Genomic DNA, 21,896 nt, shown 5'->3' on the forward strand with positions numbered 1-21,896 from the left:
ACCATTAAATCTGAGCTGAAATAAAGTCAAGAAGATATAATCATAACAAAATAGGAAAGTCAAAACGTGGCTTCTGCAAATGCGTATTTTGGATTGCTAAAGTAAAGTTAGGTGCGCATTTGCAGAACTCTTAAACATGTGGTGAAGAAAATGCTTCATAAAAACTCTAAATATGAGCAGGGTGAAAAGGTCAGCTTTGAATGTCTTCATAAAGCCACTCCTAAATACTTTCTGGTCGACTGAACCTTCCCTGGAACAAGTTTCCCTCTCCCCTCCAGCAGATTGTTTCCCCCACAGAAAGGCCAGATATTAGGTCTGAGGCGCGCGCACAATGAGCCGTTAATTGGAGCACACATGTTTTTCCCAGCGTGCCTCTGTAACTAAGCTGCTCCGGTCCTGTGTGATCTATGAAGCAGGTACTTGAGGAGAGACCTATTGGCAGGTGCTCTGCTCCAATCAGCTCCCTCCCCTGTGCTGCGTCGCGCGCACTGAAGGTTGGAGGCGCTTTTACTTTGTGCACACTTGTGCACAGAAACCCTCCGAGTGCGCAAGGACTCCATGGATCAGAGCAATTTGCAGCACTGTTGAGTTTTGTAGCAGCATCTCCTCTGAAGGCAAAAACACCCCTCCAGTGAAAACTCCATCTTTGGTCATGACGCTTCTCTGAGGAAGGGAGGAAAAGGTTGATCACGTTCTTCTGGTTTTTGGTTTCTCCCCTCTTTCAAAGATGATGTTTTCGTCTGCAGGAAAGCGCTGCTTCACCATAGAGTCTCTGGTCGCCAAAGAAAACCCTCTAACTCCCGAGGATCCAATCCGTCCCACTGCTCTCAGTTACTCCAACCCGACGACAGATGCTTTAATGAACAGTTACCAGACTCAGCAGGCCAGGCCCCTGTACCAGACCCAGGACCTGGTGTTCCCAGATACTGTCAGCCACCCCTCCCTCACCGTGGCGCCTCACCAGCTCGGAGGATCACACCTACAGCATCCGCACTTCTTCGGGACGCAACATCGAGACCCGCTCAACTTCTACCCCTGGGTGCTACGGAACAGGTTCTTCGGACACAGATTTCAAGGTAAGAGAAGTGGAACCAAAACAAGACTTCACTTGAACAGCTTGTCAACTTGATTTGATCTGCAAATATGTGTCTGAATGAGCAGACTCTAAATAGTCTGCAGGAACCACTTCATCTAGATTTAAGAGCACTGAGGGTTTGTGCAATCCTTGAATAGAGGTTGTAGAATCATGCGCAAATTCTTGCTTTGGAGACGTCTCCATAGTTTTCGGATGAGTTTTAAACAAGATTAAACTGTTGAAAGTATCCAGTTAAACATTAAATATCTGCCTCAGATAGAATAAAAGACAAGGCCACGGAGTGTCGAGCAGGCTGTCCTCCTGCTCTCATATTTCCACTCTCACTCGCCCTGCAGCTCCTCTCTCACACGGCCCCATGCAGCCAGGAGGAGATAAGCTCAGAGGTCTCCATACAAGAAAAACTCTCCCTCAGGCTGCTCAGCCTTTTTTTCATTTGATTCTAAAATAAATAAATAAATCAGACACAACAGACTGGCTGTGAGGACAGAACTGATAAAATCCAGGAGGATAAATTCAGCAGAATGAGAGAAGAAAAGCAAATTAGAAGCTCAGCGTTTAGGAGAGGATGTGAGGACAGCCTGCAGTGGTTTATTTACCACACAGACCTCAGCGCACACCACGAGACACAATGCAAATGTGTGTTATCATAATTATGGTGATTATGATTTAAAGGCACTAAATAAAATGTTACAAAAAAAGACAGAATTATGCAAATCCATTATGTTATAAAACTGTTATAATAATAATTCTCACACGTGGCACCTTAACGCACCTTCAATATAACGGGCTGGATAATTACTCCCCATCATTCAAAGCCCTCTGGTCAGATTTAAAATGTGATATAAGACAATAAGAAACAATTAAATCTAAATATATTTACAATGTAATAAAAGCATTATTATTTACCCTGATTATTTATATATAATATATATTATTTCTAATTTAAACATCTCCCTAACAGACACAATGGGAGGTGTATCAGGTTGGTCGCTAATGAAGCTGTCAGTTAATTCATTAATATTCACTGTTAAAAAAAAAAGGAATGATCCAACACTATTTCATATTTGCTGTTCATCTAACTGTGGTCGTTTATCCCACTATATGATTATTACAGGCAGTCTGTATGATATGTATAATTACAAGTTGTGTACGGAGGTTCTTTACCTCTGGCTAAATCTTTAGAAATTAAAGTGATTGTTCAAAAAACTCAGGAATAGAAATAAATACAATATTAGAAATTGTTTGTTTTTAAGTAAAAATGATCTGCAGAGTTCCTTACATATTAAACGTAATGCTGGTATTAGTTGAATGAATGATTTTGCATTGGGCCTTATACAACAAGGAAAGTGGAAAATATAGCTTTTTAAAACAGAGGCCACATCACTTTTATTTTAAAATATATTTATTTTCTAGAATAAATATAGTGTGTTCTAAAACGGTATAATTATGTCATCATTATTTCGTTATGCTCCAATTCAATAACGGGTCATTTATTATTATTATTTTTATTATTGTGTTTTTTTAAACAAAGTTTATTTATGAATTTTTCAATACAATACTAATAATTCACAGTGATGACATATACTGATTAATACAATCCCCCTCCACCCCGACCCAGGGTAATATTAAGAAGGAATACAACTTAATATCAAAACATTACAATGGCATGAAATAAAAACAAATGACTAGATAATAATAATAAGATAAATAGTATGAAATACAATAAATACATTGAAATAGATACAAAAATGAAGAAAGGGAAATGTTATGGGTTAAAACAGTACAACATTATCTAGAGCATACACAGGCACTGAAACACACACAAGAGGGGAGCAGCAGCATGAGCCAAAGGGGCATCTCAAGGGTCCTTACAGTTTATAATTATTGTTTTAATCGATTTTAATATTATTCTATTTTTTGTATTATTATTATTATTATTATTATGTTGCGTTGTTGTTTTTTATTACAAGAGATTATCAGAAAAGATGTAACAGTTTGACAACACTTTAGCTCCCAATAATAATAATAATAATAATAATAATATTAATATTAATAATAATAATAATAATAATAATAATAATAATAATAATAATAATAATAATAATGTATAAATCTTGTATCTTGTATGTGAATAATAAGCATACAGGTTCAGCAGTGATGAGGTGATGAATAACACTCTACCTTGCCCCAGCTGACGGCCGGTGTCTCCTCTCTCTGTACCCGGGCTCAGGTAACGATGTGTCCCAGGACAGCCTGCTCCTCCACGGTCCCTTCGCCAGGAAGCCCAAACGCATCCGGACGGCCTTCTCTCCCTCTCAGCTGCTCCGCCTGGAGAGAGCCTTCGAGAAGAACCACTACGTGGTGGGAGCCGAGAGGAAGCAGCTGGCGAACGGCTTGAGTCTGTCTGAAACACAGGTATGTCATTAAAGCTGCACTGGGGGATTTTTTTTAATCATTAATTTGACTTGTTTTTAATTAATCCTCTAAATTCTCTAAAAATGTCATTTTTTAATCACTCGTTTAGTTTTTTTTCCCAACATTGTTTTTATTGATTTTCAACAACTTCAGACATACATTTGTCAACATTCATATACATATCATTACATAGATACAATACTGAACACACACACAAAAATCCCAGGTGCATTAAGAAAGGACATAGAGGTCGTTTAGTATTTTAAATTAAACCAGCGTTCTATGATAACTGTTATTATTTGTAGTTCTTTGACTATAATAAAGTAAACTGGAAATTGTTTGATGCATCATAGGATAACTAATTTAATGTGTTAATTCAAGATATTCGATATAATACATTTAGGATAAATATAGGGTTTAATGTGGAATTATAACTGGACATTTTTAGCTACATGTTAACCCCCAAATTACCAAGCTACATGGAAATATGAGTGAATAGGAATTTTAATAGGCTACTAACCTGCATTATTATTTGGTCCTATGTTGTACAGTTATCATTATTTAATTGTATTTGTATTTATATCTTATTAATTACTTCTTCTATTAATATTATTTGACATTCTAAATTATTGTGTACAGGAGCAACTTTAATGTCTGAATTCCACCCCGGGATAAATGAAGTATTTCTGAATCTACATTACTACTAAATTATTTTAGTGACAGAAAATGTTATTAATGTTGAATTATTTAGATATACACTATTATACAGTAATTAATCTAATTGGACAAGAGGTATTCCATGAGTGCCGATATACATAATATCATCACTGCACTGTTTACTTTAAGTATTACTCCACTTCAGCTTAAACACAGGTAATTAACATTACAGCAGACTGTTTGTTCAGCTAAATGAAGCAAGTACCTCAAAATTACACACTAACGCTGCTAAAGTAATCATCAGGGTCTTATTTCACTGTTTGGAAACATATAAAAATAAGTGCTCGGGTTTCTTTGGATCAAGTTACAGAACTAGTTTTGTTTGAAGAGGAAAATGTCTGATTAAATACAAAAACTAAGAGGCCCAATCTGTTGCCTGTTACTTATTTTTTATGCTGCTTATAAAACTGTTGTCCTAAAGCAATATCACACTTGAGTGTTATTCTAAATATGAGCGCTGCTGTGATTCAGCACTCGGTTTGAGGCCAAATCACAGCAGTGCTGGTATTAATACATCAGTCCTATTTGTGTCTTATTGCTCAATTGTTATAAAAACATGAAACCTTAAAGAAAAAAATATAAATTACAATATGTAAATTATATTATCCATCTAAAACTACATTATACACAGATATGTTGAAGATATTTTAGATAAACAAACCAGTGTAGTCTAATTTAAATAGACTAATCAGACTCATGAGACTCAGACAGTTAAGATGTTACACTCTCGCATGCCAGAGGATAAAATGGTGTAAATATTTATAGCTGTGTTTAATGAGTCCACAATATCTCTATTAGGCCTAATAGGCAGTATTAAGAGAGGCTGACCGAGTCAGCAGTTTGGATAGAGCTGCTTACAGGATCAGGTTCAGGTGTCAGTCAATAAGGTGTTTGCAGTTAAGCACTATTTTTGTTATGCATATTTTACAGACAGTGATGTGAATTTTAATGAGGATACAGAAGTTGTTTTGGATCGTTTGTCAGTGTTGTGAAAGCATAGAGAGTGAAATTATATCATATCTGATGCAGTGAGCTGTTTGTGCTCCTGAACATCAGATGAAGTCATGGGTCATGTAAAGGGCGTTATTACCTTATATCTCCCTCAGCAGGTAAAGAGATGCAAGCAGTGACGCCTATTTTAAAACACACAAATTCTTAGCTAACATTTTGGTTGTGTTTTAAAAATGTCTGAGCCACATCCACTAAAAACACTGACCTAAAACATTTCCATTCCTTGTGTTTCTGTGAAAACAGCTTTTTTTAAACCCCAAGCCGGGCGTAAGTCAAGAGTAGGAAGCTGATATAAGTGTTGCTATTTCAAATATGCAGCCTGGCCTTGTATACGTCGGCTGGACTGATACTCCAAGGACACATAGGCAACACAACTCAGACAGGAAGCTCCTCAGCTGGTTGATCTTTACTGTACATAAATGTCAAGCTTAGGGAGGATGTGTGTTAGAGTTGTTGTTGTTGATGTTTGAGGTTGAATACTTTTATGAAACGCAAAGGGGAGAAAACATTCGTATCAAAAATGCAAATAAGTGGGGTTTCAGTGAAGGAGGGAAATAGAGGTTTTAGGGAGTGGTGGTGCAAGCTGTTATAAAAATAGTACCTTATATGTTTGATTGTATCTACAGTGTGCAATCTCTTTTATGTATACTATGGAAAGAAAAGGTAATTGCATGATATGTGAGAGTCATTTGAGTATCTGGCACACCAACAGGCAGAAGATTTATCTCACCATAGTGTGAATGCCAAAAGGTCACACATTGAAACGAGAGCAAGAGCTAGTGTGATCATAAATTGATCCATTTAACTGATAGGATTTCCTCTGTGAGATTCTTGCCTGAGAAGATTTGTTGGTTTTGTTCAAATCAAAATATTTTTTGTTGAGTTGTTGATGGTTGGCCTGAGAGGAAACCCCAAAGATTGGAAGATATCACTGTAAACAAAAGGGACGTTGGTTTTTTGTTGTTTTGCAGAAATGTCTATTAATTGATAGATTGAGCAACTAAATAATCATTCACTGCAGACTCAATAACAAGGTGTCTAACAGGTCAAATTGTCCACCTTGAGAGATGTCTTTTGCATGCCAATCATCATCATTTACCTGTCTTATCTTCCTCCCAGGTGAAGGTGTGGTTCCAGAACAGACGGACCAAGTACAAGCGTCAGAAGCTGGAGGAGGAGGGACCAGACAGCCAGCAGAAGAAGAAGGGGAACCATCACATCAACAGATGGCGACTCGCCACCAAGCAGGCCAGCTCGGAGGACATAGACGTGACCTCAGAGGATTAAACACCAGACAATACAACCCAGAACCCCCATGCCCCCTTTCAGACACTTCTAAGGACCAACTCTATTTATTATGTAATATTATTATAAGTATAATTAGACACATTAGAAGAAGATATGTGATCACTCCACATCTCTTCATCGAGGTGTTATACTCTGACTCTGGAAAAAAAATGACATCTTATTTAAATATCCATCCTGGGACTGAGGAGAGGTCCATCCATTATTTAAAGATCTTTGGTGTGTGACCAAAGAAGAAGAAAAAACCAACCTCTTCCTCCATCTTTGTGCTTGTTTGTTTTTTAATGTACATAGGCCACTTTAAAAGCTTGTTTTCAAAGAGGCTATTTGTTTCATTAGAGCTGTTTTTACCACCTGCTCGGGTCATTAACACCTCATTGCTCGCCACACCCTCTGCGCCACCTGTGTACCGTGTTAATTTACATTTCTCCTCAAAGACGGGAACACGCCACACACTTTCAATCCTCCCAGAGAGAAAGGAGAGCAGGAGCAGAACAAAGAAAAGACAGACCATGGAGCATCCTAATTTGTCACTCGCTGCGTGGTTTCTTGTTTGCAGAGCCATTCCAGCGCTCTGTTCTGCTCCTAATGAAGAGTCTCCACAGAACCGGGGCGATTCAGAAGCAGCTGTGCGTGACTTCCAGGACAGACGAGACGCTGCAGAGACCTCTGCTGTCAGGGGCGAGTTGTGCCGCATAATAAAAAGCTGGTCCTCAGCTTTGTGCTCCTTTTACTGCCGGAGAAGACGTGATGGACGACGTGTGAATTTCTGCAGATTTCATCAAAGCACTGTGTGTAGTACAGAACATATGAGAACATACTTTTCAAGCAGAGCATGTAATTACAAGAACATGGTTTAGAAATAAAGACAGAAGCTATTTCTCTCATGTGAAACGGGAACAGTTTTTGTGTGATTCAGGTGCTCACTTTGTATATCACCTCAAGAAGGAGGACGAGTCTGCAGGTTTTCCTTCCTTCAGCTATGACAGCTGCACATTTCACTCATTAGCTCATCCCTGCATGTGCAAATCAGTGTGACACATGCTGCTGCAGTGTTTGAAAGAAATCCTTCAGACTCTCTTATCCTCCACAGCACATGAAGAATTTCCTTTTTAAAGGTGCTTTAAAATACATTTAAAAAACAGCAATTTTTTAGCTACCCCAAATATTCTAAGAGCAGTTTAGGAGGCTCTTTGAGGTGTCAGGAATGTTGCAGGACAGTCACACAGGTGTCAGGTGTGTTACCTATCAGCCGGTGAGTCCTCTGAACTCCAGCAGGAGGGGGGCACTGAAATACTTCCCTCCTGGAAGGTACAACCTTTGAAAAAAAGAGGAAAGTAGTTACTATTGTGCAGCAGTTCTTTCACCAACGTGCCTCTGTAATCATCTGTCAAAGGGAAACGGAAGGAATACCCCCCCCCCTAATGACCCCACAGCTGACGTCTGACCCTGATGTCTTGTTTTGTAAGCGAAGAAACAGTGAGACAGGCAGGAGAAGGGGAAGTACTCTGCAGCATTCACCTTTTTCTGCACATGCAAAAAGAGGCCACATGCTTTGTTTTGAGTATCCAGGACATCCAATACTCACTGCAGGTGCAAATGCATGCTAAAAGAGTTTCAACATTCCTTGTTTTGTTTAAATAAACACCATCAGAAGGCATTTTAACAGGTAAAGTAGTTCCCTCTGCCAGTCAAAGCACAGTAAACGTCTGTGGTGAAGGTGGAATCACAGCTCAGTCAGGTAAAAGGTCAGGAGGATTACGCAGAGCCGCTTCTCATTTGTCTTTTAGGAAAATAATTAAGGGGAAAATCACGCCCGTCTCCCTAAAGACCGCGTCTCATGCCGCCTGAGTCAGCAGAGAGGAGAGTTCAGAGTGAGATCAGGAATTCAGCGTGAAAAACAGACGTCTCTCTAGAGGAGCGGAGAGCTGCCAGGTGGGAGAGGAGCCGACAGAGCCTCCCTCCTGCTGCTGCTGCAGTGAAGGTGTCAGGAAGCTGGTCTGAAAACAAAGCACCTGGTCCAACCGTTCTGTGATTACTTACTTTATGTAGAAGGACTGAAGCCTCTGTCTCTCAGCTCACAGATACACGCTTCAATGCTGCATTCTGAGTCATAAATAATGCAGTGTTGTCACAGCTGTCACATAGCTTCAGTGAGCTTACAGAATCATAAATCACTGACCGGAAATTGAAGATTAGCTAGTATAGCTTTTATACAATTTTAAAATGTCTGTTTTTTGTTTTAAGTGACAACAAAAGAAGCAAACAGGATATCAATAAACCATAAAATGCATAACAGTCTTTATGAAAAGTGTTGTCAGTTGAAATCAAAATATCAAACCTATCAATTAGAAGCTGTGTTTATTGATGTTGTTTCCTGCGCCTTCTGAAAATGTGTTTATCAGAAGTCCCGCCTTCTCTTGATTTTGATTGGCCGGTGAGAAGTGACATTGAAGAGTGCAGTTGTACATTTTGAACTAGTGACAGGAAGTATGCAACCCTTGCACTGATTTTGCGCCAAGGATACTGACAACGATGAGCTGCAATGGTTGAATAAAGAATAGATAATGGAAAAAAATGGCGTCAATGGACACACCGGTTAAACCAAGTTAATTCATTTATAACCTGATGATTACTTTTCTACTAAACAATTAAAATTATAAAAATCTGCAAAATGTAACAGAGTTATTTCCCAAGCTGAAGGCGACATCTTTGAGATTGAAACAACAACAAAAACATTTTGAATCTCTTTTCAGTTGAAAATAGTTCAACTTTTGAGCACGGCTGAGCTCATTAACGTCACTTTTTGATAACTGACCAATCAGAATAAAGAAGGGCGGGACTTCTGATATAAAAATTTTGTTAACAACAAAGGCAGACATCCATAAAGAGGAGAAACTAACCACACTTTTTCCCAGAGGGTAAATTTTCCAGGTCTGAGTAAATATGAAGCATGCAGAGTAATTTAAAACAGACTTAATGGTTGCTATAAGGAAACAGAAGGATTGTGGTAACAGTAATGCTCTGAAATCGACAGCAATTGAGGTGCTGTCAGGTGTTTGAGGGCCTGTGTCCACTCATAGCGTTTTTACCATACTCTGTATTAATAATGGAATCCTAGAGGTCACCCATCTGTTTCTGCAGCACTGTTTTTAGGCCAATTTTCAGCGGCAGCCATATTGAAAATGTTGAACTCAGCTTAACTGCTGTCGAGCGAGTGTGATGTAAAGAGGCGGGCTTTGAGCCTCCTCGCCAACAGCTACAGTGTTCCCGCCTGTCAATCAAGTCAGCTGTGCCTCTCATTGGAAGACTTGTAATCTAAATATCTTCAAATTGGCTGTGTTCTGAAAAAATTCACCCCCCGTACAGTGTGTGCCAATCAAAAGATGAGCTATCCAGACTACTCTTGTTTTTTGTACCAGGCAGTAAACATGTTTATTTCTGCTTTAAAGATCGGCTTCTTTGAATTTGTGTGTATGTGGTTTCCGGTACTTCTGGAGCCAGCCTCTAGTGGACGCCCGAGGAACTGCAGTTTTCAACACTTCTGCATTGGCTTCAATTCTCACAGCTGGAGGTTGACGCTTGGTTTTTACAGATGCCAACTATTTGATCTGCAAATGTGCTGCCTATCATGTTCCTGTGCATCGACTCATGATTTCTTACTTACTGTTACAGACTCGTACTACACTTATTAAAGGTGACATATCATGCAAAATCAACTTTTTAATGGTTCTCTACCTGAAATATGTGTCCCTGTCTACAAACCCCCCGAAAATGAAAAGAATCCATTCTACCCCTGTTCTGATTTCTCCACCTTTCTGTAAATGTGTGCTGAAACCAGCCGTTTCAGTTTTCAGTGTTTTTCATACGTCACAACGCCATCCAGTCTGTAACAGGAAGTCAGAGCTCGGAGCTTGTTCAGCCCATAGACTGTATAAAATACAACTCAACCCCTCCTCCGTTTTTCATTCCCTGCACACGTGTGCTCACAAGGAGCTTAGGAGGGAGGCATGCTAGTTGTAGGCTGTCTTAATAAAAACAAGGTCGGTTTTACTCCCCACGTCTGCAGATTTGAAGATCTAGTGGATGATTTTTATTTTCCATGGAAAAGTGCTAGCGCTAGTTAGCATAGCCACATAGCTACATGTTCATAGCTGTAGCTGTAGCTGTAGCTGTGTACCAAGACACACGTCGACATACTGATAAATAAAACAAGAAACACTAAATCTGTGACCAATGGTTCAGAAAGGTCCTGCTGCAGGCGCCTCTCCGTCAGGATCAGATTCTGGATCAGATTCAGAGGGTTGAAGTAACGCGGGTCTGTGAGCAGCCGTGTATATTCAGCCAACATGTAAACATTAGATCAACGTGCTGGACAGCCGAGGCCACACCCACTTCCTGAGGGGGCGTGGTCAGAGGGAAAACAGACCGTTTGAGGAGGGCTGAAGAAGAGGGCTTTTCCGGCAGACCAAAATCTGATTTCAAAGTGTTTTTTTGAGCATAAACTTTAAAGACATGTTTTGGGGACCTCTTAGACCAATATATATTGATGAAAAAAGCGTGATATGTCACCTTTAAAATGTAGTGGATATAGAAAACAGACATTTCTGTAAAACCATTATTTAGCTTCATCACTGAAATTCTTCCAGCAGACAAACATGCAGAAAATAAGTGATAGTGTGAGATATAAGATCCATAACCTGCTGTATTTTTGGACTCCAGCACGTGTAATGAATGAAGTTTGTATTTGTCTCACCTTCTTTATGTGCAACAACTTCCACCAGCATCATCCTCCGATTCCTGCGTGTGGCTTCATGTCGAACTACCTGCCTGCCGTGCTGCGTTCCCCCAGCAACCATGCAACAAACACACTAATGACAGATCGTGACAAAAGATAACACCTGAAGACAGAAAGTTTATATAAATCAAGTGCAAACACAAACACAGAGACGAGGTAGCGTTCTTACAGTAGACACCTTGGCAGTGATTTTCACATGTGTGTAAATACAGTCGTCACTTTGTCATTTCATGATTACAAGGTCATTTGTAGTCGAAGCTTATAAAACACATCATCATTTCAGCTGGCATCAAAGTATGTAGACATAGTGAGTGAGTAAACATGTTGGATTTCAGAGTGACAGCTTCCAGTTCAGAGGAAGCCAAAGCACACACACACACACACACACACACACACACACACTGGGAGTTACAGTAGCATTAGCAGCTTTAAATAATCATAGCATCAATGCAGAAAACAACATGTTATATTTCACAGGTGAGTTAAAAATGACTTTTTTTATATTAAAGGGAATTATCAAGTTTAAGACAAACATGGTTTAAGTGTAAAAGTTGTTTATACTCGATTTACAAGATAAAAAATAAAGAGGAAAAAAAACAATTCTGATATAAAACTTTCATAATGTGACATTTTCTTCTGATCATTTGTTTCATATAAAATCAGTGGTTTTAACATTTAACATACTTAAAAGTATCATCATAAAAAACAAGTTCACAGAAATACAGATTATAATTCATCCTGATTCCATTCACAGTATAACATCTACAATCCTAACTATGTTCATTTACATATACCTCCATCTTAACACACTTATTATATTTATTTAAAGCTTATACATTCTTTTTTGGTTGTTAGCTTATTATTTTGGAAAAGTAGAGAATAAAAAAGTACAAATCTTAATTATGACATAACTCTGGCCTGGTGTTACAGCTTCACGCGATTTGTCTCATATGAGTGATTCTGATTTTGGTTTTCAATCTTGTAAACATGTTTACTGCTACGTCTTGAAAATGATTCTTCTTCTTCTTCAACCTGTTTCTAATCATCCCCATACATGTTGCTCTTCCAGGTTTGCATTCCTCAAATGATATAAATCCTGATATCTTGCAGAAATTGTGCCAAGAGGCTGCCAGGGACAATCCTGTATAAAGTCTGGGCGAAATTTAAGCTGATTGCAGGAGTTTTGTGCACATGTGAATGTTTGTTTCATCAACTAAATGATCAAACTATATCACCCTTGATGGTCGGCACCAGATATACTAGTCAGTTAGCTTTATTATTGATATTCTTATACGATTGTTGGTGAAAAATTATGGTCATGAGTTGTGTCTGAGCTGAAGTGAAGCCTCCAGTTGTAGCTCTGGTTAATGTTACAATGTTACAAAGTCATTTAGCAGACGCTTTTATCCAAAGCGACGTACATACAAGAACACAAGCAAAGATCTAGACAATAGGAAACAAGATCAGTACGAGTAACATGGCTGCAGCCGTAACGCTGTATTGCTCTACTACCTGCATGTAAACAAGCACAGATAACAGATGGCATCTCGTGTGTAGGCTGTGTGTGGTTAACTTGACTGGAGCAGTGAGTAACCAGCACAGGTATGTGGATATTAACCTGCAAGGAGGACAGAAGGCTGAGGGTGCTAGCTCTCATAATGGTAGCCACACTTGTCAAGCTAATTTGACATAATTTACCCTCAGACTGTGATCCTGTGTTCAGCTGTGTTAAATAAACAGATTGTTTTCTGAGTGTTTTCTTACCTTAGTCTGAATTTAAATGTCTGTTTAAACAACGAGGAGATGATTTGCTTTGGAACGTCCCTAATATGAATACAGGTAAATAAATCTTTTTGAGCATCCCTTGTTATTTGGTATTCCTTTCTTTGTTAGTGTCCATTTTATAACAGTGATAATATATATATATATCTTTTTTTCCTGTTATTTATTTAATTTTATTATTGATCAATGTCTTTGCATGCCTGAAAAACGCTTTATAAAATACATTTATTATTATTATTAACATTATTATTATTAATAAAAGCAGTATAATAATAATAATAATTGTTTTTATTATTATCAACAATAAAAATAACATTCTAATTATTATTCATAAAAATATAATTATTACATACGTCATATGTAAATGTATGTCATCACATGTCATTAGTTTTAATGTAGTAAACAGAATGTGTCCTCATGATTATCTCTCCTCCTCTGTAAACACATGCTCACTCCTCACAGACACATTTACCATGATTCATCCAGCTTCAGGAGATCTGCTCCAGGACGAGCAGCGGGTCTTCGTCTTCGTGTGTCTGGCAGCAGAGATCACTCACAGGCCTTTGTTGTACGTCAAAATCTTACAATCTGTCGCCATGGAGATCTCTGGCTCCAGCTCGTTCACACTGATCTGTGGGAATCAAAGCAGAAGAAAAAAGGTCAGCGGTACGGGACAGAAACATTTGGCACTGATATATATAATGTGTACAGACTGGATTAAATGCTGAAGATGAATCCATAGATGAAGATAAGCTGCTTCTGAGAGATCTGAAACAGTTTCTTCTGTTAACATGAAGAAGCTTTAAATGTTCGTATTTACTGCTAATGTGCAAAAGGAGCCAATTTGGCAGATTGAAGTCTAATTTGAGGTTTGCATCTCCTAATATTTGAACCAGAGACAGATGGCTGTTGGTGTTCGCGTCAGAATCCTAATCAGACATCTTGGTAGGTGTGAAACAGGGAAGTGGGACAAATTGAGTAGGCGGGGGGTCCGGGGGAACGGGGCATTCATGTTGCTTTTTGGGAAGCTCTTTTTTTTTTGTCTGCTTTTCTTGCAGAAGTGCAAAGAGGACTTGTGAGAGAAAAACAGGCCTGCTTTTCACAGGACTGTTGGCGGCACATATGTCTGAAGTTTTCTGCCATATGGCTGTCTGAGATATTTCAGCGGTAATTAAATCCTAAACATTATAAAGCCAGAGCCGGTTGGCTCGTGTCAGGAAGTCAATTGGCAGAGAGGAGACAAAGAGAGAGACGGAGTGAAATGTAAAAATCAAATGACAGACGTTTAATTAATGAAATGACAGAGACTGGAGGTAATAAGGCTAAAGTTAGATCTCAGCCTGTTGGCCTGAATGGCAGCATGAATGGAGGCGGTGGAAGCTCTGCATAGATCACAACAGAGCGGGGTTGAGTCTCAGAGGGCCACGCCTCATTAGGAGAGCTCAACAGGAGACGTTAAAGAGGTCAAACAACCCGGGTCATCAAAATCAGTCATTGAAACCGAGTCGTGGCCGACATGAGGAAAGTAGATATCAGACGGGGAGTGAGAGGAGCTTCTGGTATTTCTATTATGATGTTGTTTGTCTGAGTGTTACACTGATATCACAACTACATGGGCTTTAGAAGTGTTATATTCATGATGTCTGGCACACTTTATGATGTTTTGTTCTTTTTATTTCAAACAACAGAAAACAAAAATGGTCAAACCCAAACACATTGATTATATCTGATTGTATTGATAAAAAAACATCTTAAATAATAAAGAAATACCAATTTTAGGGTAAAAATAATGAGATGGTAACACCGTGTAACTAATTGATCTTTACGCTGGTTGCAACCCGTCATAAGACTTAGGGAAGACAGAGAAGTAGCATTACTGTAGGCCTGAAATGCTAGTCATGTTGTGTCGAGGCTGTAGTGCAACCACCCACCACAAGTCTGGACTGTAGCTCTGGTTGATAGCTACTGCCATAATGATTTAATGTCTACTACCTGGATGTAAACAAGCACGGATGACACATGGCATCTCATAGCTTGCTTGAAACTCAAGGAGCTGGTGTCACTTAATGTTTTTAAATCTAAAATGAAAGACCTTGAAGTTGAATCTTTAGGATGTTGTTGTTTTTGGTGTATCTTGCTACAACTGCCTCCTAGGTAATTGCTCCTTCTGCGACAAACATGCTTGTAAATTGTACTTTGGTTCTCTGTGTGTCTGTCTGTAACTTTGTGTGTTTTGCTGCTGACTGTCTTGCTCAGGTCTCCCTTGAAAAAGAGATATTTGATCTCAATGGGACCGACCTGGTTAAATAAAGGTTATATGAAATAAAAAATAGCTTAGCGTGGTTTGTCAGTATTTTGATCTAAAACTGAAATAAAGTGGTATGTAGGCTGTGTCTGCATGTGGACGTTAACCTGCAAGGAGGACTGAAGGTTGGTGTTGCTAGCTCTGCTAACTTTAGCCACACTCTGCAAACCAATTTCACATGGTTTACACACAGACTCTGGGATCCTGTGTTTAGCTGTGTTGAATACATCAAGCTCAATTTTGACTGTTTCCTTTAGACTAGTCAGGATTTACATTTCTGCTTTAAAACCAGGAAACAAGCTGCTTCCCTGCTCATCAAGGTCATCAATGTCCCTTCCTCTGATACTGAAACCCTGGCAGTGTTCTAATGTATAAGAAACTGGATTCTGCAGGACTGAGGCGGACGTTTGTGGAGCTTAAAGAGGAAAGACTTAGAGAAGAGAGAGAGTTATTGGGAGGATGTACCTCAGACATCTGTGGGAAGAGACTGATGGCGAGGGGCAAAGCCAGCCCGAAGGCGGCGAGGCACACCAGGCTGTGGATCGGGAGGACCAGCCTCCGCCGTCTCTGCAGGAGAGGAAGCCTGGAGGAGAACGATAGAGCAACATCAAAACAAAGAGACACTGATTCAAATATCAGAGAGGCCTTTTCTGTTGAACCTAAAGTTTATCCACCTGTAAGAACATTTATAAGACTGTTTGTTGTTTTGACTTTAATAACTCGGACACAAAATCCCTTACGAATATTTTTGCAACACTTTCAAATATATTGCTATGGACTGTAATTTATCCGACTGATCACACGGACTATTTGAGGACATTTTAAGAATCCATCTCCAGAAATAAATTTTCTCGTCTCAGCCCATATTCCTCCTCCTCCTCCTCCTCCCTCCCGGCTGCCCTCCGTAGGATAATCCCCTCTTCAGTGTGCGGGACAGTGAACTCAGCAGGAGCTTGAGAAAGAGCCGCTCCATATCTCCTCCACCAGCGACGCCTCTTCCCCTAACGAGGAGAGCTACTGCCTAATGAGGGAGCTCATTAACACATATGGCTGCCATGGTTTAATTAGGCTACACACACACACACTCACACACACTGACTGGAACGTGCAGATACCCGTCATAAAACTGGGATACAAAGAGGCACATCAATGAGAGGAAAGTTGTGAGTGATAGAGGAAGAAGTGGTCTCTCTTTTAAGTTTAAAAAATAGATATTCTCCAAACTTATTAACACACTTATCTTAACGGGCATGGGATAATCTGGCCACATCCTGTTGAAGTCTTGAGCAGGTTTGACTGTTTACATGAACCTCTGACACCCTGACTGTTCCTCCATCAGTCACGAGAAGGCCAATAATGTGATATCTCAGCTGACAGACACAGAAACACTGAGCCAATAAATACACAATAAATAAGAGCACAGAAAGTGTCTGAACTGTCACGCTGCAAAGCCAACGCAAAGAGATGTGGAGCAATGATTTATTTACACAAGGACAGACAGAAAGAGTCATTGCAGAGTTAATTTCTGACATGTTCTAACCACATTTGCGTCAGTTTAAAAAGTTTGTGTATCTGTTTCCTTGTCTTGCAGAGCTGCATGTACAGAGGAATGTGAAACAGGAACAATTAAACAGAAGCAGGTTTCTAATTTCTGCACTAATCAAACACCTCAGGAAGAAGGTGGGGGTGATTATGAGCATGAAAAGTGACAGAATTCAATAAAAGACAGAAGGTGTTTGTTTGTCAGCAACAGAAGACGGAAGAAGGAATAGTTTCAATTCTGTTGTTATTCAACACTTTGGATATGAGAAGAACATTCAAACTCTGTACACTTCTGGAAAAAGATCCAGAGACAAGATTTAAAGCTGGGGTTGGTAGTCAGATTTAGATACACTTTTTGTTATACTATTTAAAATGATCTCTATGTCTTTAAGAACACATTATGTCAATACATGATGTGTTCTTAAAGAAAGAGTGAGAAAAAGCTGCTCTCTACAGCCGGAGTAAACCTGGGAAAACACCAACCAATCCCTGCCATCAGGAGCCAAATGATGAAACCAATCAAATCCCATCCTGCCGTTCTGCCTGCCTCCTGCAGAGCATACATTACATGTTTGTTTGTGTTTTTAACTTTCACTAGGAGAATGTTTTGGTGTTTTCTTACCGCTGAGTGAGACATGAGTTGACGTAGTGCAAAACACAAACGATGAGCTGAGGACCGGTTTTGAATCAGTCACCATCATATGGTCGCGAATCAGCGGCACTCGATTTTAGTGGAGAGGGAAGTGGAGAGGGTGGACTCATACAAGTACCTTGGGGTCCAAATAAACAATAAACTGGACTGGTCCACCAACACTGATGCCATCTACAGGAAGGGACAGAGCAGACTATTCTTCCTGAGGAGACTCAGGTCCTTCAGTGTCTGCAGCAGGCTCCTGAAGACCTTCTATCAGTCTGTGGTGGCCAGTGCTCTCTTCTTTGCTGTGGCGTGCTGGGGTGGAGGTATCAAGACGGGTGAGGCCAGCAAGCTCAACAAGCTGGTAAAGAAGGCCCGCTCTGTGGTTGGCCTAGAACTGGACAGTCTGGAGTCAGTGGCTGAGAGGAGGTTGATGGACAAACTGCGAGCCATCCTGGACAACCCCTCTCTCAACCTCTCCATGATGAGCTGTGGCCCCCCATGAACAGATCCATAACATCCCTGCTCTGTCTGTCACACTCCATCATCCCATCCTGAACACTCTCTTGACTGCTGCTGGCATTATAATGTATAATATACTGTATTATATATTTATCTTGCTATATTATATTTTGTTAAATTACATTACTATTCTAAGTACAACCCATGGTCATATTACATACAAATATTCTTCTATTTATTGCTTAATCTGTCATTACCAACCATAATCCCACCATGTCAACCTGTCACTACTGAAACATTTTTTAATACTGCCTGTAATTACTGCTATTTAATTTAAATTCCATTTGTAACATTGTATATATCTAAATTGTATTCTAGCTTTATTTATCTATTTTATTTTACTTATTTTTATTTTATTTTATTTTTTTATTTTTATGTTATTTTGTTTTTATTTTTTGTTTTATTTTTTATTTTTATTTTGTACTTATTTTTTATTTTTTTATCTTATTTTGTACTTATTGTACTTATTTTGTACTTATTGAAACTTCTTTCTTGATTGTACTTATGTCTGGGTTGCTGTAACAACTGAATTTCCCCCCCGGGGGATCAATAAAGTAATATCTTATCTTATCTTATCTGAATTTAAAGCTCCTGTGAGGAACTTTCTGTTTGTGCTGACTTTGGCGCCCCCCTGTGGACTAAGTGATCTTGCTTATTTTTTCCTGTACATGTGTAAATGATGTTATCTCCTCCTGCTTTCAAATATTTCACTCATTAAGAATATTTACTGCAGAAAAAGGGTTTTTTCTTGACGTGCTGTCAATCACCTCATCTGACACCTACCCTCTCACAGTGATTTCAGGCTTTGAAATACCAAAAACAGAAATGATCAACACCCTTTTCTAACAATCTTGTTTGCTTTTCTAGATCATAAAGAGGCATCACTGTTCATTTCAGTCCATTTCATGACCACTCAAAAACTCCTCACAGGAGCTTTAATTTAATTTTGTTTTATTTTATTTTATTTTAACCGTCTTAAGAAATATATTTTAAAATAATTGTATTCCTTTAGAGTTCATTTAGGGGAATTTTATGTCTTTTAAAATATGTTTTATTTCTTTATAAGATAAGATAAAATTTATTCATCCCACAACGGGGAAATTCACAGAGTTACAGCAGCAAACAAAAAGGTGTACAGTGCAAGAATTCCAACAAGAATAAATATAGAAAAAATAAATAAATAAATAAATAAATAAATAAATAAAATAAAAAAATGTGGATCAGAGACGACAGCTTGGCCATAATTATCCTGTCAGCCACCACCTCCAGCAACCCCCTCCACAGGGTCCAGATCTTGACTTGTGTGTTTTTATGACCTGCATGTTTTATTTTGCTGCCCATGTGAAGCACTTTGTAACTTGTTTTTTGAAAAGTGCTCTATTAATAAAATTGTTATTATTATAAGGTGTGTCCTGTGTCTTTGTTTTATCTATCAAGAGTTTCTTCATCAAATCTCTGGTTTAAAAAAAACACCATATGCAGATCAACTGATGCAGAAAAGCTGCTTCTTGCTCTCTTTTATTAATATCACAGTTCCTGGGTTTAAAGCCTGAAACAGTCTCTGCAGCAGGTAGACGGAGCTGAAGACACAGGAAAATAAATACATGTTCTGTATACACACTCACTCCGTCTGACGCCTGGAAGCACATGAAGGAGAGAACCTGCTGTCACTGCCCTCAATCTGCTCTCAGCAACACAATCCATCACTGAGGGGCCGCACAGAGACCTGTCTCTGTCCCCTTGTTCTCGCTCCATTGAGAGCCACTGAAGGCGAGCTGACAAGAGGAAAGCTGAGCACTACTCACCTGCAGCCACAACCACAGTCCAGCTCGGAGCCTCACACTCACACACACTCCCCCCTCCTCTCTCCTCTCTCTCTATTACTCTCTCCCCCATTCAGCCATCCAGCTGCCAGGAATCCCAAACACACCTGGGCAGCCGGCCTCGCTGCCTGAGCCCGCCTGCTCTGGACAAGTGCTGTCAAGGATTTACAAAGATGGCTGCATTCCTCGACACACCGCAGGCTCCGTCAGGCCATCGATCACAGGACGTCCGTATAAACACATTGCATCATTAAGACATCATTATGGTCGTATCACACAACGCTGAATCTCAGTGAGGGAAACGGTTCACTGGCTGCAGCAGCAGGGTGAGGATGAAGTCATCTGAGGTTTTTTGATTCACCGTGAAGAGACGACTTTGAGCTTAATAGTTTTAAAAACAGACAAATTAATGAAAGATGAGATGATAGGGTCTCTTACTTCTCCAGTGCGGCCATGATCATGGGAGGGAGCACCAGGATGGGCATAGGTAGGACTACTCTGGTTAGAGCCGTCTCTAAAAGAGCCTGACACAAAACACAAGCTATAAAGAGGAAATCAAGAGACAGGAGAAGCTTTCTTTCTTGTTTATATAACACTGACAACAACATAATGAATCTGCACACTGAGTCACATACATGCCTGGCAGCTACTTTGGATGTTCCCACCACGTTCCCGTTGTCGTCGAGCACACTGATACCCTCCGACAGCTCCGAGTGTCTCATGAGCACCACGTTGCAGACGTTTGCAGTCGCTGTGAGGAGGTGAGAAGGTTATCAAAAATTAAAGAAGCTCATTAAAAAAACGAGTTGACACATCAGCGTCTAAATATGAATATGGAAAGATCAGAGTGCCTGTACAGCATGAAGGGCAGAGCTGACTGATGAAGAGTGGAGAGGATTTATTGGCCTATTACCCAGAAAATATTCTCAGAATTTCTTAAAGCATCAGTCTTTTAACCTCCTGGGTTGATGAAAAACATATTCAAAGATTCAAAGACAGGAAGTCCTTGCAGTTTTTTGGGATGGTGAGTTATTGTACGTAAGATTACAAACCATAAGAGTCATAGTGTCCCACCTGGGGTTGGTCATGAATTCAGTTGAACAGCTCAGTACTTTAGCGGTGCTAGCTCTGCTAGTGTTAGCCTCACTCAGCTAACCATGTGACATCATTTAAATCTAATTTAAACTGATCTTTAAAACAGGGATTCCAAACATTTCAGCACGCGACCCTCAAAATAAAGGTGCCAAAGACTCGCGACCCCCACTGTCCCTCAAAGTGATTTAATGTGGCTTCATTTAGCTGGTCTGCAGAAAATGACCCTACCTGTGTTTCCTGTGCCGTTATGAATTAACCTGCTGCTACTGATGCTTTTGATAACTCACTGTTCACTAGCTCTAAACTCAGGAGTCATCAGGCAAAAAGAAAGGCAGAAAACTCATTACATTTTATATTCTCAAGGTTTTATTTCAAGGTTAGCTTCTATTTTTGTCAATATTTTTTACTATAATGGGTCCCGACCCACAATTTGGGAACCCCTACTTTAGACTATTTGGTTGGTTGGAATTGAAATTACCGTTTGAACGACAAGGAAATGCACAGCCTAAGAACTCCTGCTTTATTTCCTAATCAAACACTTAAATGTTGTTGTTATTGTTACATTATTTGTGTCATAATTCGCAAAAATGAATTTCGTGCCTTCCCTGTGTTGTGTGGCTGATTTGGCTGCTGCTTGAGTCAATCAGATAATTTAAAGATTACTGTTTGTGTCAATTTTGGCACCTCCCTGTGGACAAAGTGATGTAACTGTGTATGTTTGTATTTCTTTTTTTTAAAGTTATATTTTTGGGCATTTTTGCCTTTAATGGACAGGACAGCTGAAGAGAGACAGGAAACGCAGGGAGCAGAGAGAGGGGGAGGTCATGCAGCAAACGGTCGAGGCTGGAATT

General features: G+C 39.5%; 2 protein-coding genes across 6 annotated transcripts in view; one reads left to right on the forward strand and one right to left on the reverse strand.

The window, feature by feature from the left end:
• The first annotated feature begins 451 nt into the window (after positions 1–451).
• emx1 (empty spiracles homeobox 1) lies at positions 452–6,868 on the forward strand. Its single transcript, XM_034675806.1, has 3 exons — positions 452–1,076; positions 3,327–3,511; positions 6,359–6,868. The coding sequence occupies exons 1-3, from the start codon at positions 728–730 to the stop codon at positions 6,524–6,526; spliced, it is 702 nt and encodes a 233-aa protein (XP_034531697.1). The 5' UTR covers positions 452–727; the 3' UTR covers positions 6,527–6,868.
• sfxn5a (sideroflexin 5a) overlaps positions 3,184–21,896 on the reverse strand; it is a 29,159-nt gene continuing 10,446 nt past the window's right edge. The window contains exons 11-18 of one of the 5 annotated variants that reach the window (XR_004629741.1): positions 20,586–20,701; positions 20,389–20,474; positions 15,895–16,012; positions 13,597–13,755; positions 11,301–11,415; positions 7,790–7,862; positions 6,339–7,277; positions 3,184–3,500 (exon numbers count right to left, since the gene is read on the reverse strand). Coding sequence is in view for 1 of the 5 variants with exons in the window: in XM_034675805.1 (XP_034531696.1) it covers positions 13,678–13,755; positions 15,895–16,012; positions 20,389–20,474; positions 20,586–20,701 (398 nt within the window). In the remaining 4 variants the exon portion in view is untranslated. Of the gene's footprint in view, positions 3,501–6,338; positions 7,334–7,471; positions 7,666–7,789; positions 7,863–11,300; positions 11,416–11,445; positions 12,961–13,428; positions 13,756–15,894; positions 16,013–20,388; positions 20,475–20,585; positions 20,702–21,896 lie in introns of those variants that run through there. The other 4 variants (XR_004629740.1, XR_004629739.1, XR_004629742.1 and 1 more) reach the window with 4 other exon arrangements.

This window comes from Notolabrus celidotus, chromosome 22 (genome assembly GCF_009762535.1).
Source record: "Notolabrus celidotus isolate fNotCel1 chromosome 22, fNotCel1.pri, whole genome shotgun sequence".
NCBI classification, from domain to species: domain Eukaryota; kingdom Metazoa; phylum Chordata; class Actinopteri; order Labriformes; family Labridae; genus Notolabrus; species Notolabrus celidotus.